Raw genomic sequence first — 14,951 nt, forward strand, 5'->3', positions numbered from 1 at the left:
AATTGCCTTTTTCTTGCCTTTATACAGTGTAATGTTGTCCAAGTTGCAGTTCGGAGGGTGTAGTAACACAGTAGTCTGTTCCAACTCTGCTTTAAGACACACAGAAAGTTTTGAAGTAATCAACAGAAGTCGGAACACCTGTACAAATTGTTTACTTCAACTTGCAGGGCTTCATTGACTTTAACTGCAGCAGAATATCTGTAGCTTGTAACCTATTAGTTGTTCTCCGAAGAAGGCCCATGTATGATATTTCCTTTATTTTCAGTTTTTGCTAACGTTAACTTTAAAGTTAAACCTCTGGCAGTTTACTGCTTACCTTTTCACTATTTTAGGTCATTCATTGCAGCTCAACTGATTGAATTTGAAGAAAAGCTGGAAAAACTGAGGTATTTTAAAACTTTTCACTGGTATTGTATGTCAGAAAGTTAAAAAATGGAAAGCAACAGAACAGAATTGCTCTCCAATGCTCTCTATACATTAAGTCTTGCCCACTCTGGTGCTTTACATTGCAGGCTCTGGGTCACGGAGGAAAAACATTAAAAATATTACCAAATATGTCCATTTTTCAGAATAAGATACACACACGTTGTAAAACAGTTTAAATATGTCATTCTTGTACAAAAAAACACCAATATTATGACTTTCAGCCTTTCTAAAAGTAACCCGCCATGCACAACAGCTCATCCCATGTAGTCTTCAGGCACAATAACCTCTCACCCTATCCAGTGGGTGGTTTCCTCCCGAAAGACCAAATCACAATAAACTTTTTATGCCAGGTGGTTGGTTTTGTTTCAATTTCTCTCTATTATGTAAAAAAAAAAAATCCTGGGACGAGACGAGACTTTTTTCAAGAGATTTTTTCAAGTCTCGAGAGACGAGACTTTGGCCATGAGATTTATTCAAGTCACAATCTCCTCTCAACCATTTTCAACCCCGCACACGGTCCTCTCACCTCTCATTCGTATGATTGCTTTTGACAGACACAGTTCTCGCTCTCTCAGCTCTTATAAACGTTTTCCTCACTTTAAGTTCCCAATTAAAGAAGACTTATTATGTCCAAATCTTATTAAAGAATTTCATCACGAAGGGTTATCAACAGTAAAAATGATTACACGGGCAATCCTAGCACCGAGAAATGATGAAGTTAAACGAATTCACACCACAAATGTCGATCAGTTACACGGTAAATTGGTTAAATGCGTATAAATAGACTATTCTGAAACAGTTGGTGGTAATCTTGAGGAAGATGAAAACATCAGCTTACAATAACCTGAAGAATATCTACAGCCATTAACACTGTCTGGTCTTCCACTGCACAAATTACTGTAGAAAGAAGTATCTATCCAAGAAAGGCAATGTAGTAAATCTACAACAAAGGAGATCTTGACATGCCATTCATGTTAAAACATTTATAGTTTCCCATTAGATTAGGTTTTGCAAAGACAAATAAATCTCAGAGCCAAACATTCAAAAAAGTCATTTTTTTTTTAAATAGAGAGAAAGAAATGAAATTAATTCACGGGCAGTCATACGTTGTGTTGTCACGATGAAAATCCAAACACAGAATCAAAATTCAATGCGATATTGATGAAAATTTAATTAAAAAAAATAGTTTTTACTGAAGTTTTACAGGGGGCAGCATGGTGGCACAGTGGGTAGCACTGCTGCCTCGCAGTTAGGAGACCCAGGTTCGCTTCCCGGGTCCTCCCTGTGTGGAGTTTGCATGTTCTCCCCGTGTCTGCGTGGGTTTCCTCCCACAGTCCAAAGACATGCAGGTTAGGTGCATTGGCGAGTCTAAATTGTCCCTGGCGTGTGTGTGTGTGTGTGTATGCCCTGCGGTGAGCTGGCGCCCTGCCCGAGCTTTGTTTCCTGCCTTGCGCCCTGTGTTGTCTGGGATTGGCTCCAGCAGATCCCCGTGACCCTCTAGTTAGGATATAGTGGGTTGGATAATGGATGGATGGGATGGAAGTTTTACAGTAAAAGTGTAAGTTTAAAAAGTATTTGCGTGTTAACTTCAAAGCCAAACAGAATGAAATTGTATTATGGAACGAATAACTCAGCCCCAGTTAAGCTGGTCATCTGTTGGCTCATTTCACATCTTATTTTTGTTTGGCTGTCATTTAGTGAAGAAAAGAATCAATTCAGAGGGCTGAATCCGTCTAACAGGGGATATTAAAATGATAATTAGCAGTGAAAACTGGTCACTGATTAGGAAAAGGGTTAGAATGAAAACCTGTAGCTGCTGTGGTCGTCCAGGCCTGGAGTTTGACACCCCTGTACTATCCGATACTGACTGGTGTATGACCACCAGGGGTCGCTGTTGCCACTTTCAATGAGAAGTATTTTAATGGTTCTTCTTCCCCTTCAGTGCTTCCAAAGCACCACATCCACAATAACCACAATTAATAAACACAATAATACAATATTCTTCTTCTCCACACCTCCCAGCAAGCTCTGCCATACTATCTCCCAACTCCGGCTCGCTTGCCGGGTCTCCAACAGTCCTTTATATTGTGCCTGACCCGGAAGGGCTTCTGTTCTTCCTTCCACGTGACTTACCAGCACTTCCGGATCAGATGGAGAATCCCAAATCTTTAATCAGCCCGGAAGTACTTTGGGGCTTCCGTCCTCATGACTTCCTAGTACTGCAAGGGAAGCATGACTCCCCAGGTCACAATAATACAATATTCTTCTTCTCCACACCTCTCACATGCAGGTTAGGTGCATTGGCGATTCTAAATTGTCCCTGGTGTGTGTGTGTGTGCCCTGAGGTGGGCTGGCGCCCTGCCCGGGCTTTGTTTGCTGCGTTACGCCCTGTGTTGTCTGGGATTGGCTCCAGCAGACCCCCGTGACCCTGTAGTTAGGATATAGTGGGTTGAATAATGGATGGATGGGATGGAAGTTTTACAGTAAAAGTATAAGTTTAAAAAGTATTTGCGTGTTAACTTCAAAGCCAAACAGAATGAAATTGTATTATGGAACAAATAACTCTAACACAACATAAAATATAATTTACTTTCAAATTGTTACATTTTATTATTTTTTAATATGGTGAATTACTCGCTGCAATGTAAAATAGTTCTATTATGCATATGTAACAATTCCCATGAAAGTAACAATCTCTTTAAATTGTACATCCCCATACACGAGCAGCAGAACAGTAAAGAGGCTAGCGCATAGCGCAGCGCAAAGTGTTGGCAAGCGAAGCCCCTTAGTACTTCAATATTTAGGTGAGAATTTGCACAAGCTTATTAAATTATTCCCACATCCGTTTTTTTGTTTCAAATATGCGTCAGAAATGCAGGAGGAGCAGGACAATGTTCGACAACTGTCATGGTTTGAAAAATCGAATGTTTTATAAGTTTTCCATGTACTCCATGCGTGCAAGATATTTGTTGAAATTTGTAGAAAGCAATTAACCTCAGAACATGATTTCACAGGGCATGTTTGTAAAGAAATAATTTTGACTTGAAAAATACTGACGTCATCCTTTAACTAGTATGTCATACAATGGGTTCAACAATAACACGTTACACAGACAAGGTGTTTGCACACATCTGGTAGAGTTTGTCACCTGGAATGATGAGTGGCTCATGAGTTGTCATTGCCACCAAGAACCATTCTTACGGAATTCTTCCTGGAGCTGCCACCGGGCCTTAAGAGCTCTACCACGTGGACTCACCCCATTCCATTCCCCCTGTGGTTGGGTTCCATGTAACAGAGACGTTTCAGTATTGACTTGTCAATAAGTTGTCTCCTCTCGATCGAATCATGCCTTGCTTATCTTTTTTTAGGCTACCATTGTCAAAACCGGCCAAGCAGTATATTAGGAGTTTCCTGTAATCCTAGATTCTCAAGGAACCAAATAAAATATTTACTCTGTCTTCTCTCTCTGTCATCAGACTTTCCATCTTGTTTGGGGAGAACAGTTTTGTTCTTGCTGCAAAATTGCTATTCACTTACCATTTTAAGAGTTGAACCTGGGTGACTTCATGCATTGTATTCTACCATACAGAGGCCTTCTGAAAGTACTGAGACTCCTTCACTCACCGCACTCTTTATTGTGTTGTAGATTTCATTTGAAATGGATACATTTGCCATTTTTTCTCATCAATCGACACCCAATGACAAAGTTCAAATGTGTTTGCAAATGTGTAAAAAAACCAAACCACTGAAATTTGTCATCCATGTAAATATTCAGATCTTTAATTCAGTACTTTGTAGGAGTTGTAAAATGTTGGTGAAGGTGTGGTGCAGATTGGGCAACACTCTTGAATAGGAGGTGATGTATTCTCACATGATAATCCAAAGACCGGAAAGGGATCATGGATCATGTCGTGTCATTTCCAACCCGTTTAATCCAGACTAGGGTCATGGTGGGTTAGGGTTAGGGTGCAAGGCATATACACACCCTGGACTAGAGGCACTAATCCAATGAAGGGCAAACACCCACACCAAACACGCACTAAGGTCAATTTAACATCACCAGTTCACCTAACATGCATTTCTGGGCAGTAGGAGGAAACCAGAACACCTAAAGGAAAAACACACCGGCACGGGGATAACATGTAAACTCCACACAGGGAGGACCAGGAAAAGGCACCTGGGTCTCCTTACTTTGAAGAACACAGATCAAGCACCCATGATTCCCATCTAGTACCACTAGGAAGTCCTGTACAGGCCACGAGCCATAACCGGGCTGTCCTGGTGAAGGCCAACCATACTCTGATGGGGCTCAATGCTTCCATCTAGCCAACTGGAGGATTCCAAATTTTTTAATGGGTTCCCTAATAGCCTGGCCTTTTTAGTTTAGGTCTCTGTTAAGCCCCATTTCCATCTGATGTTGCCTCCTGTGGCTTGTAACTGGGTCTGGTATCCTGATCTTTACCGAGAATGAAGGACAAAACAAAGTGGACAGTGGGGGAAGGCTCCTACTTTGAAATATGTTTATGCTCCATCCACTAGATGGCAGCATCCAAGAACCTCAGTTACGATGTGGACACCTGCAGGGCAGGATGGGAGTTGTAGAGCCACAAGTCAGCCCAGCTGGGCCCCATGGGTGCTGCGGGAAAATCACGAGCCCTGTTTTTCTTGACTTCCACTTTGACCTGGAAATGCTTCCATGGGGCTGGGCCCTAACACTGGAAGCACTTCCAGTTCGGAAAGAAATGGAAGTCATCCAGGTTCCTCCAGTTGAGCTGGGTAGAAGGAAGGCAAAACTCAATGGAGGGAAGTGGATGTAGAGAAGAGAAGAGAAGGAAGGAAGGAAGGAAGGAAGGAAGGAAGGAAGGAAGGAAGGAAGAATAATTTTATTGGAGTTGTGGTTTTGCAACCTTTCAAGAAGCTTTTGTGAGGTATTGGTACAATAAAAACCTCTGTTTTGAACCCATGTCTATATCTGTGTTGGTTGTGTCCAGGGTTTAGTGCTCGGTGGCACTCCCTATCTATCACAGGCAATAAACAGAGTTGCTAACAACATGAAATTGATAACATTTACTGAATAATTGACTGAAACTTGCCGGCCTTGATATTTTTCTGTATCATTTCAAAGATGTCTTTTTAGGTTATGAATATATCTTATAAAAAGAAAAAAGCCTGCTCACTCAACAGTATCACATTATGTGCCTGAGAGATGAGAAAGTAGCAGGCATTCAATGGGAGTAGAGTCCTATTTAATGAGGTTGATAGGAAAGTCATTTTCCACCTGTGACATATACGTGTTTCAAAGCTGGAGACAAAAATCAGATCTCATCTCAGACCATTTGACAAATTACCATAACATGAACACTTTCACTGAGTTAGCAGATAACATTTTGTTTTGATAAAGTAAACGCTGATCTTCACCTTACATGCACTCAGAATATTTGTAGGTTCTCCTCTGGTGGGTTTGTGACTTATGCCTCATGTCCAAATGCTTGCAACCTCGATAATGTTCAAGAAAAATATTGTAGCACCTGCGCCGAGTACCAAAATGGATTCACTTGCTCTTTACAAGGCTCTTTTAGGGGTCTCGCTATCCTTAAAAACAATTCTCACCGTTGCCACACTAGATGGAATTGTCACTTTTTATAGGCGCTCCTGCAACTGGTCATAGAATGCCAGCTCACACTTATGGGTGACTCATCCCTGGCTGGTGTTACTTGTCAGTGTCTTTACAGGGCCCTCCATTTGAAGTTGCTGTCTCCAGCAACCTCTCCCACTTCCAACTTATCAAAATGATGGACTGATCTTCCCCACATTGCAGTTGTGCAGCAGGGGATAAGGGAACATCAGCAGGGGTCTTGAGCACATTGTTGTCAGGTGGCCAAGCAGGAATGATGAGTGCCATGTTGACTAGGATGCAGCAGTGGTGTTAACCTCCTTAGAATTAATTCCTAGCATTCAGGCCAGGATAGATAGATAGATAGATAGATAGATAGATAGATAGATAGATAGATAGATAGATAGACTATATAATACTGTAGATAGATAGATAGATAGATAGATAGATAGATAGATAGATAGGAAAGGCACTATATAATACTGTAGATAGATAGATAGATAGATAGATAGATAGATAGATAGATAGATAGATAGATAGATAGATAGATAGATAGATAGATAGATAGATAGATAGATAGATAGATAGATAGATAGATAGATAGGAAAGGCACTATATAATACTGTAGATAGATAGATAGATAGATAGATAGATAGATAGATAGATAGATAGATAGATAGATAATGAAAGGCACTATAGGCACTATATAGATAGATAGATAGATAGATAGATAGATAGATAGAATGTTCTTATGTTCATCTGTTCATATCTGTTCATAACTTCATTTTGTGAGATATTTATTTGACTTTATGACATAATTCTTATATCTACTTCCAACTGCTTTTACAAGTTATTTTTTTTTAGGTACCTTTATAAAATATAACATTTTATGGTGCAATTTCATTAAGCCTGGGGTTCAAAAACAAAGAAAAAACTGTATTTTTATTTATTCACATGCAGCTCCCTGTATAGAAATAAAATATAAAGCTCTTGAGGGGACAGGACATATAAAAGTAAAACCACAAATCATTGGGTTGATTAACTGAAACGTATTCAAAAACTGAAAAATAAGAATGATTTATTTGGAGAGTGTTAAATGGTTGTGCTCACGCTTCTCCTTTTATCCTGGAAGCCATTTATTGAAGTGTCATTCAGCCTGATTTACTTCAGCTCTGAAGTGATTTCCCTGCGGGATGTTCTCGTGTTGTTGAAATGATTTAATTAATTAGTCTTTATTGTGCCCTTTGCTGTACTTTTAACAAAACCTGTGAATTATTAGCACAATGTAAAAATTATAAAGGAGACTTTTTTTTCAGTATTTTAACACGATATCTTTCTTAATGTTGTCAGATGGTGCCTCACACAAGCCGATAATGAGCTGAGACCACCAAAATGACTATAAAACAGGCCAGGACCTTCAGTGGCCTTTCCATGAGAGGTTCACCAGCCCAGCTTTCCCCTGACAACTACTTGATTAGCTAGATTAGATAAACCAGCACCAGTCAATGCCCAATTAGAAACTTAGGCAGCGTTGATAGAATGTCACCCCTTGTTGTGACCAGGGTGTGATCATTATTATTACACCCCTTTTTGCACATACTATGGACTTTAAGGAGTGCTCACCCCTCATGCACCGCCACCCACAGAATCGAGAAAGAGCTATCAATCTGTCAATCCTGTCCGTGTCCGGGCCGGGTGAGGTTTCCTGTGTTGAGTCAAATGAAGCGAAAGGCTCCACACCTGGTGGTGCCCTTCCGTCAATTCCTTTAAGTTTCAGCTTTGTAACCATACTCCCCCCTGAACCCAAAGACTTTGGTTACCCAGTTGGCTGCCCTGTTCGCCTGTTGCGGGGCCTGCATTGGTGAAGCAGGTGAGACGGTAATGAAACAGAGGCACAGGGCTTATTGGTTTTTAAAGACTGCTTCCTTCATTGGGTTTTAACCAATGCACGGAACGAACCAACACAGAATCGTCCATGCGGCGCTCAGGGTGGAACGGGAGGAGAGAAGAAGGACATCCACTCCGCTCCCTCCATCATGCTAGTCTGCTGATTTCTCGTTCAGTACGCACTGCCCGCTCATGTGCCCACCTCCAACTCGTCACTCGAGTCGTTGTCGTCTTTGTACAGTCCAGATGCACCCGTGACTCACGTAGACTTTTCATTGCTCTGTGCGGTTTTGGCTGCCTTTCTATATATAATCCACCAAGACACCCGACCACGGTGGAAGGGCGGTGTGTACAAAGTGCAGGAGTATCTAAGAAGATGCATGTTTGTCACGGATGCGAATTGCTGTATGTAGCGTGTAAAACAATTTGCTATAGTGCACGCGGTCGTGCGTCGTAACCGAAAACTCGTTTTTTAAAGACTGCTCACTTCATTGTGTTTTAACCTCAGTTGTAAAGGAACGTTTTAAGGATCCCATGGGATACCCCTCGCAAACAGTTTTACACGCCGCATATGGCGATTCACCTCCGCGAGAAACATGCCTCTATTATCAGTCAACGTGGGTCGGAGCTGCATGTAACCTCTACGACAGACGAATATAAACGACGCCGGTTTTTCTGTGTCGTCGTGTCCGAGTTGGTGGGCGTGGCTCTGTGAGTTGTCGTCGTATCCAATGGTCTTGGAGTTGGTGGGTGTGGCTCCTTCCTGCGTGCGCCATAGGTGTCTCACTTGTCGGCGGCTTAGTGAATCCATGCCCCTTCCGGCGTGCTTTCCATGGTTGTCTTGCCTTAGTGAATTATATATATATAGATTCGATCATTTTCCTTAATAAATAAATGACCAAGTATAATATTTTTGCGTCATTTCTTTAACTGGTTTCTCTTTATCTACTTTTAGGACTTGAGTGAAAATCTGATGATGTTTTAGGTCATATTTATGCAGAAATATAGAAAATTTTAAAGAGTTCACAAACTTTCAAGCACCACTGTACCTGGCTGGGACGCCCTGATTATGAAAAACAGTTTCTCCCCTTGACAGAGGGCAGCCCCCTTGGTTTCCAGCAGGGGGCATATGGATATTTTCAGGGCCCTATTTGGCCGCACTTCCAAACCGGGGTGCCCTATAAAAAGGGGCTAGTCACCCAAAGTGAACAGCCAGAGTAGGGAGGAAGAGGACAAAGCCTGAGGAAGAGTGAAGGTGGAAGGACTGGCGGTAAGAGGGCTGAAGGACTGGAGGCAAGATGGTCTGTGTTGTGAATTTTTACACAGTGCTGAACTGCAAGTAAACTGTGTGCTGTGTGGCAATTGCTGTCCTGCCTGCTTGTGTTGGGGATAGGGTGGCTGTACGCACCCGGGGATCACACCATCTAATGTTGTGCTTGGCGCCAACACTACAATACACCAACTAATAGCTGCTGGAGGGCAACTCACACCTGTGCAAGGGCAGCAGCCTCTGTAGCCCACTCTATAACACACCGGCCTTATAAAGGGAAGTGAAAATTCATAAGAAAATCGCCTGCTATTCATACACTGTACAATCAACACAGAAAATAAATATTAATACTTGTTAGTTTATTTATAAGAGACTGTGAAAGACTTTGCCACATAGACCATTTACCACGTAGGAGTAAAACACCAATAATTTAAACTGTGTTCCTTAATTGCAGGTTTGTATACCTTTTTAGTTTGAGTGTTGCAGCTGTAGGTAGAAACCTGTCAAGTGGTTGGCGCCTTAAAATATCTGATTTAGATCCTTAGCTGATTTCAAATTGCAAATTGTCCAAAATTATAAGGAAAACAGTAGGGAAGACATAGAGCGAGATGATACCATGCATTTTCCAATGTTCAGAAAATCCACAACACATACTGATAATTGTGTATAAATGACCCCTGTGGTTATTACTAGTCAATCAAGGCAGATGGCTCTTCAGTAGGTTGACTCAAGGGTCCTTGTAGGGGACCCCAGGAAGGATAATGTTGTATAGAGATGGCCTTTAACAAGCTCAGGAGGCACGTGGGACTACTAGAGTGCAAGGAGAGCTCTGGTGGTCAAATTGTTATGAAAAATAGCGGAAATTAGTCAACCCTGTTGCCAGCGGCCATGCCAAATGCACTTCAGAAGAGGTCACCCACCTAAAGGAGAACTTTACGGGGACACTGTGCTGTACAAAATGGCAGCATCCTTCAAATGTGATGTAAAACCGAGGTCCTGCTTCTCTGTGGTCATAAAAGATCCCTGGGCATCCTTTGCAAATAGTAGGATGCATACTGATGTCCCAACTAAATTGCTCTCCACAGCCTGGACATTCTGACCCCCTAATCATCTCCTGTTTCTAATTGGCTATCTCTGTCTCACCATCACCACCTAACAGCTAATGGATTAAGTTGGTTTGAAGACAGCTGTGTAGTCAAACATCTTGTTTCAGTGTCTGCTGTTCCAGAAAAATCCTAATGACAAATTTCCCCTGGGGACAAATACATATCTATCTACAGTATCTATCTATCTATCTATCTATTATACAGTACCTTTTTCATCCATCTATCTATCTCCAAGCACCCAAACCATGCAGGCTCTGGACACAAGTCCCAATAAAATAAGAGGATTTATTGTGGTGAAACACTTCCCGTAAGTGTTTCCCACAACATAAAATGCAGAGTACAAAGTATAAGCAGCACATAGATAGATAGATAGATAGATAGATAGATAGATAGATAGATAGATAGATAGATAGATAGATAGATAGATAGATATCTATCTATCTATCTATCTATTTCAGCAGGCACACCAGATGCACTAAGCGTGAGTGGGCCCAGCCACTACTTGAAAGGGTGACCATCTAAGAGTGCTACTGGAACAGATGTTGGTGAGGCCAGCTAAGGGCACACTCACTCTGTAGTTTGAACATGGACCTCAATACCCTCATCGCAGTGATGGGGACACTGTGCTGTAAAAATGGTGCCGTCCTTTGGATTAGAAGGAAAACCGAAGTCCTGACTCTCTGTGGTAATAAAAGATCCCTGGGCATCCTTTGCAAATAGTAGGATGCATCCTGATGTCCCAACTAAATTGCCCTCCTCAGCCTGGACATTCTGACCCCCTAATCATGTCCTGTTTCTAATTGGCTATCTCTGTCTCACCGTCACCACCTAACAGCTAATGGATTAAGTTGGTTTGAAGACAGCTGTGTAGTCAAACAACTTGTTTCAGTGTCTGCTGTTCCAGAAAAATCCTAATGACAAATTTCCCCCGGGGACAAATACATATCTATCTACAGTATCTATCTATCTATCTATCTATCTATTATACAGTACCTTTTTCATCCATCTATCTATCTCCAAGCACCCAAACCATGCAGGCTCTGGACACAAGTCCCAATAAAATAAGAGGATTTATTGTGGTGAAACACTTCCCGTAAGTGTTTCTCACAACATAAAATGCAGAGTACAAAGTATAAGCAGCACATAGATAGATAGACAGACAGACAGACAGACAGACAGATAGATAGATAGATAGATAGATAGACAGACAGACAGACAGACAGATAGATAGATAGATAGCTATCTATCTATCTATTTCAGCAGGCACACCAGATGCACTAAGCATGAGTGGGCCCAGCCACTACTTGAAAGGGTGACCATCTAAGAGTGCTACTGGAACAGATGTTGGTGAGGCCAGCTAAGGGCACACTCACTCTGTAGTTTGAACATGGACCTCAATACCCTCATCGCAGTGATGGGGACACTGTGCTGTAAAAATGGTGTCGTCCTTTGGATTAGAAGTAAAACCGAAGTCCGGACTCTCTGTGGTCATAAAAGATCCCTGGGCATCCTTCGTAAAGAGTAGGGTGTATCCTGGTGTCCTGGCTAATTTGCCCACCTCAGCCTAGTCATTCTGGCCCCAATAATCATCCCCCATTTCTAATTGGTTATCTCACACACCACTTCACCAGCTAACAGTAATGTGTGGTGAGTGTACTGGGCCGACAACGGCGGTCGTTGCATCATCCAGGTGGATTCTGCACATTACTGATGTTTGAAGTTGCTCCCCACTCACCATGTAAACCATTTTGAATAGTGAGAAAAGCAGTATATAAATATAAAGAATTATTATTATTAGTGAGACCAGCTTTGTTATATGGGCTGGAGACGGTGGCACTCGCCAAAAAAACACGCAACAGAGCTGGAGGTGGCAGAGTTAAAGATGCTAAGATTTGCACTGGGTGTGACAAGGATGGACAGGATTAGAAATGAGGACATTAGAAGGTCAGCTCAGGTTGGACAGTTGAGAGACAAAGTCAGAGAGGTGAGATTGCGTTGGTTTGGACATGTGCAGAGGAGAGATTCTTGGTATACTGGGAGAAGGATGTTAAAGATAGAGCTGCCAAGCAAAAGGAAAAGAGAAAGGCCTAAGAGAATGTTTATGGAGGTGCTGAGAGGACATGCAGGTGATGGGTGTGACAGAGCAAGATGACAAGGACAGAAAAATATGGAAGATGATGATCCACTGTGGCAACCCCTAATGGGGGCAGCTGAAAAAGGAAGAAGAATATTCTTATTAACCCAAAGAACTGGACCACCACTTTGGTAAACTCTGGTTGATGGTGGAACACTGAAATAAAATGAAAGGGAAACAGCATCACAGAGGTGTAAGCTGAAGGCCTCTGCCATAAAGCAAAAAGGTCTCAAAAGAATTTAGCGCTTCTGAGTAGGAGTCTAGTCCTCCAGTGGCCTTTGTGGTCTTACAGCGGACTTTCAGAAGGTCCGGTGAGTCTTGGGTTGGTGAGGAAACAAAATCAATCATCATCTGGTCAATTCCTCTCGGAATTGAGGATGGAAAAAGGGCATCAGGTTAGCAACAACACATCCTCTCGACTCAAAGTGCTTTTTCTCACCTGTCTAGATGGCCATGAAGATGTCCCCTAAGTGCATGTGGTTCACACTGTACTATATGTGGATGAAGTGTCATAGCAGGGGACAACAAATAGACACAGATGCCTGGCAGAGGGGGGGCAGCATATGCCAAAGGTCCTACGTGAGAGGTCAAGCATCAAACTAAAAAGAAGTGGGAGTTGAGAGTGCAGTGTGTTAGTGGGTGAAGAATTGGTGAAGCAGAGGGTGACGGTACAAGGAACCTCATCATGGATGATTGCATCCTCCAAGGGTCCTTTTGGACCAAAAGAAGATGGCAGGATGATGAAGTCCAGTGTTGAGTATCCCAGCGGGAACTGTTGGGGGTGACTAGGCTGAGAGTCGGTTGGTAGCACATATGCATCAGTGTCTCAGCCCTGCTGTGCCTGCCTGTTAGGCGGGCCGGATGAGACGGGAGAGGAACAGAAGGAAATGATTTGGGCTGGTTGTTGATCTCCATTTTCACTACATTTATGGATTGATTTTAACTTCCTCCCTGGCACTGGTATTTTAGATTATTAATTGAAGACACTGACCAGCATCATACTTTTTATTTTGTACAGTGTCTTCGATTTTATTAACTGCACAAGGCACGTAGCACCAGTAACCTGCTGTTTGTGTCTTCATTGTCTTAATACCATCCTCAGTTACGATTGTCAATGTCCCAGGAATGACGGAAGGGTTCCAAGCTATCAGGCACTCGGGACATCACTGGGAAGCAATACAAGCTTGAGCCCAGGCTGCCACTCTCTTCTTTTTCTCCTGGAACTCCTTAACTATTAATTGTTCCTGACCCGATGTTTATGTATTTTAGTTTAAGCAATTTTTTTCATCTTGAATTAATATAAACATGTATATGATGGGGTCAGGTCAGGACATACCATATTTGTTTAGGAAGATTCTGCACAGCCCCTCTAAGATGGAGAAAGAAAGTCAAAAGATAAGAGAGCAGCGTTGAGTAGTTGGGTGGAAAGTGAAATATTTCATTGTGGCATTTGACTCAAGGCTAAAACAAAAAAAATAATGCAAAAAAAACATCATAAAAATAGCGTGAACTGAATGACACAATGAGTCATTTGTCCCCAAGTATTCTGGTCCTCTGAACTGAAAGCTGCAGTTTTAAGTCCTTTCTAACAGATTATTTTTTATGCTTGGTGAACAAGAATAGTGAAGCAATTCAGTCAGGTCTTAAAGAGAGTCAGAGACAGGGACTGCACAGAAGATGCTGATGGAACATACTGGATAGGAGAACAGGCCATTCAGCTCAACAAAGCTCGCCAGTTCCAGCCACATAATTCTTATAAAATAACATCACATTGAGTTTTGAAAGTCCCTAAATTCCTACTGTCTACCACACTACTTGGTCACTTATTCCATGTGTCTGTGATTCTCTGAGAGAAGGAAAAACTGGTCAGCTAGCCTGGGTGAATACAGGTGAGCTGAAACAGAAGACCATTCACATGCCAGCATAGTCTGGAATTGAAGGGATTATGAATTTATGGCACCCCTTCCAACTCCTGGAGGAAAGCATGGGATGAAATGCGGGTGTGGAATCTGCCTGAGCTGAGCACATTAGGCACTACACACTCCCACTCATTCAAGAGGCGTGCAAGGGACCATTAGAGCTGGATAAATTAGAACATTAGAACAATCCAGTCAAGAACAGGCCATTCAGTCCAACAAAGCTCGCCTGTCTTATTCCCTTAATTGTTCTAAAATACCATCAAGTTGAGTTTTGATGGTCCCTAAAGTCCTACTGCCCCACCACACTACTTGGTATCTTATTCTATGTGTCTGTGGTTCTCTTTGTGAAGAAAAACTTCCTAATGTTTGTGCGAAATTTACCCTTAACAAGTTACCAACTGTGACCCTGTATTCTTGATGAAATCATTTTAAAGTCACCGTCTCGATCCACTGGACTAACTCCCTTCATAATTTTAAACACTTCAGTCAGGTCATCTCTTAATCTTCTTTTGCTTAAAATGTAAAGGTTCAGCTCTTTTAATCTTTCCTCATAACTCATCCCCTGTAGCCCTGGAGTCACCCTACTTGCTCTTCT

At 42.1% G+C, this 14,951-nt stretch overlaps 1 protein-coding gene across 10 annotated transcripts in view; it reads left to right on the forward strand.

The window, feature by feature from the left end:
* Window positions 1-14,951, forward strand: part of LOC120530126 (RNA-binding Raly-like protein) — a 1,108,526-nt gene that overhangs the window by 988,304 nt on the left and 105,271 nt on the right. For 7 of the 10 annotated variants that reach the window (XM_039754308.1, XM_039754312.1, XM_039754309.1 and 4 more), the window contains one exon: window positions 333-386. The exons of the other annotated variants lie outside the window; for them this stretch is intronic. In XM_039754308.1, the coding sequence (XP_039610242.1) occupies window positions 333-386 (54 nt within the window). The remainder of the gene's footprint in view (window positions 1-332; window positions 387-14,951) is intronic. 10 annotated transcript variants of the gene reach the window in all.

This window comes from Polypterus senegalus, chromosome 5 (assembly GCF_016835505.1).
Source record: "Polypterus senegalus isolate Bchr_013 chromosome 5, ASM1683550v1, whole genome shotgun sequence".
Classification (NCBI taxonomy): Eukaryota; Metazoa; Chordata; class Cladistia; order Polypteriformes; family Polypteridae; genus Polypterus; species Polypterus senegalus.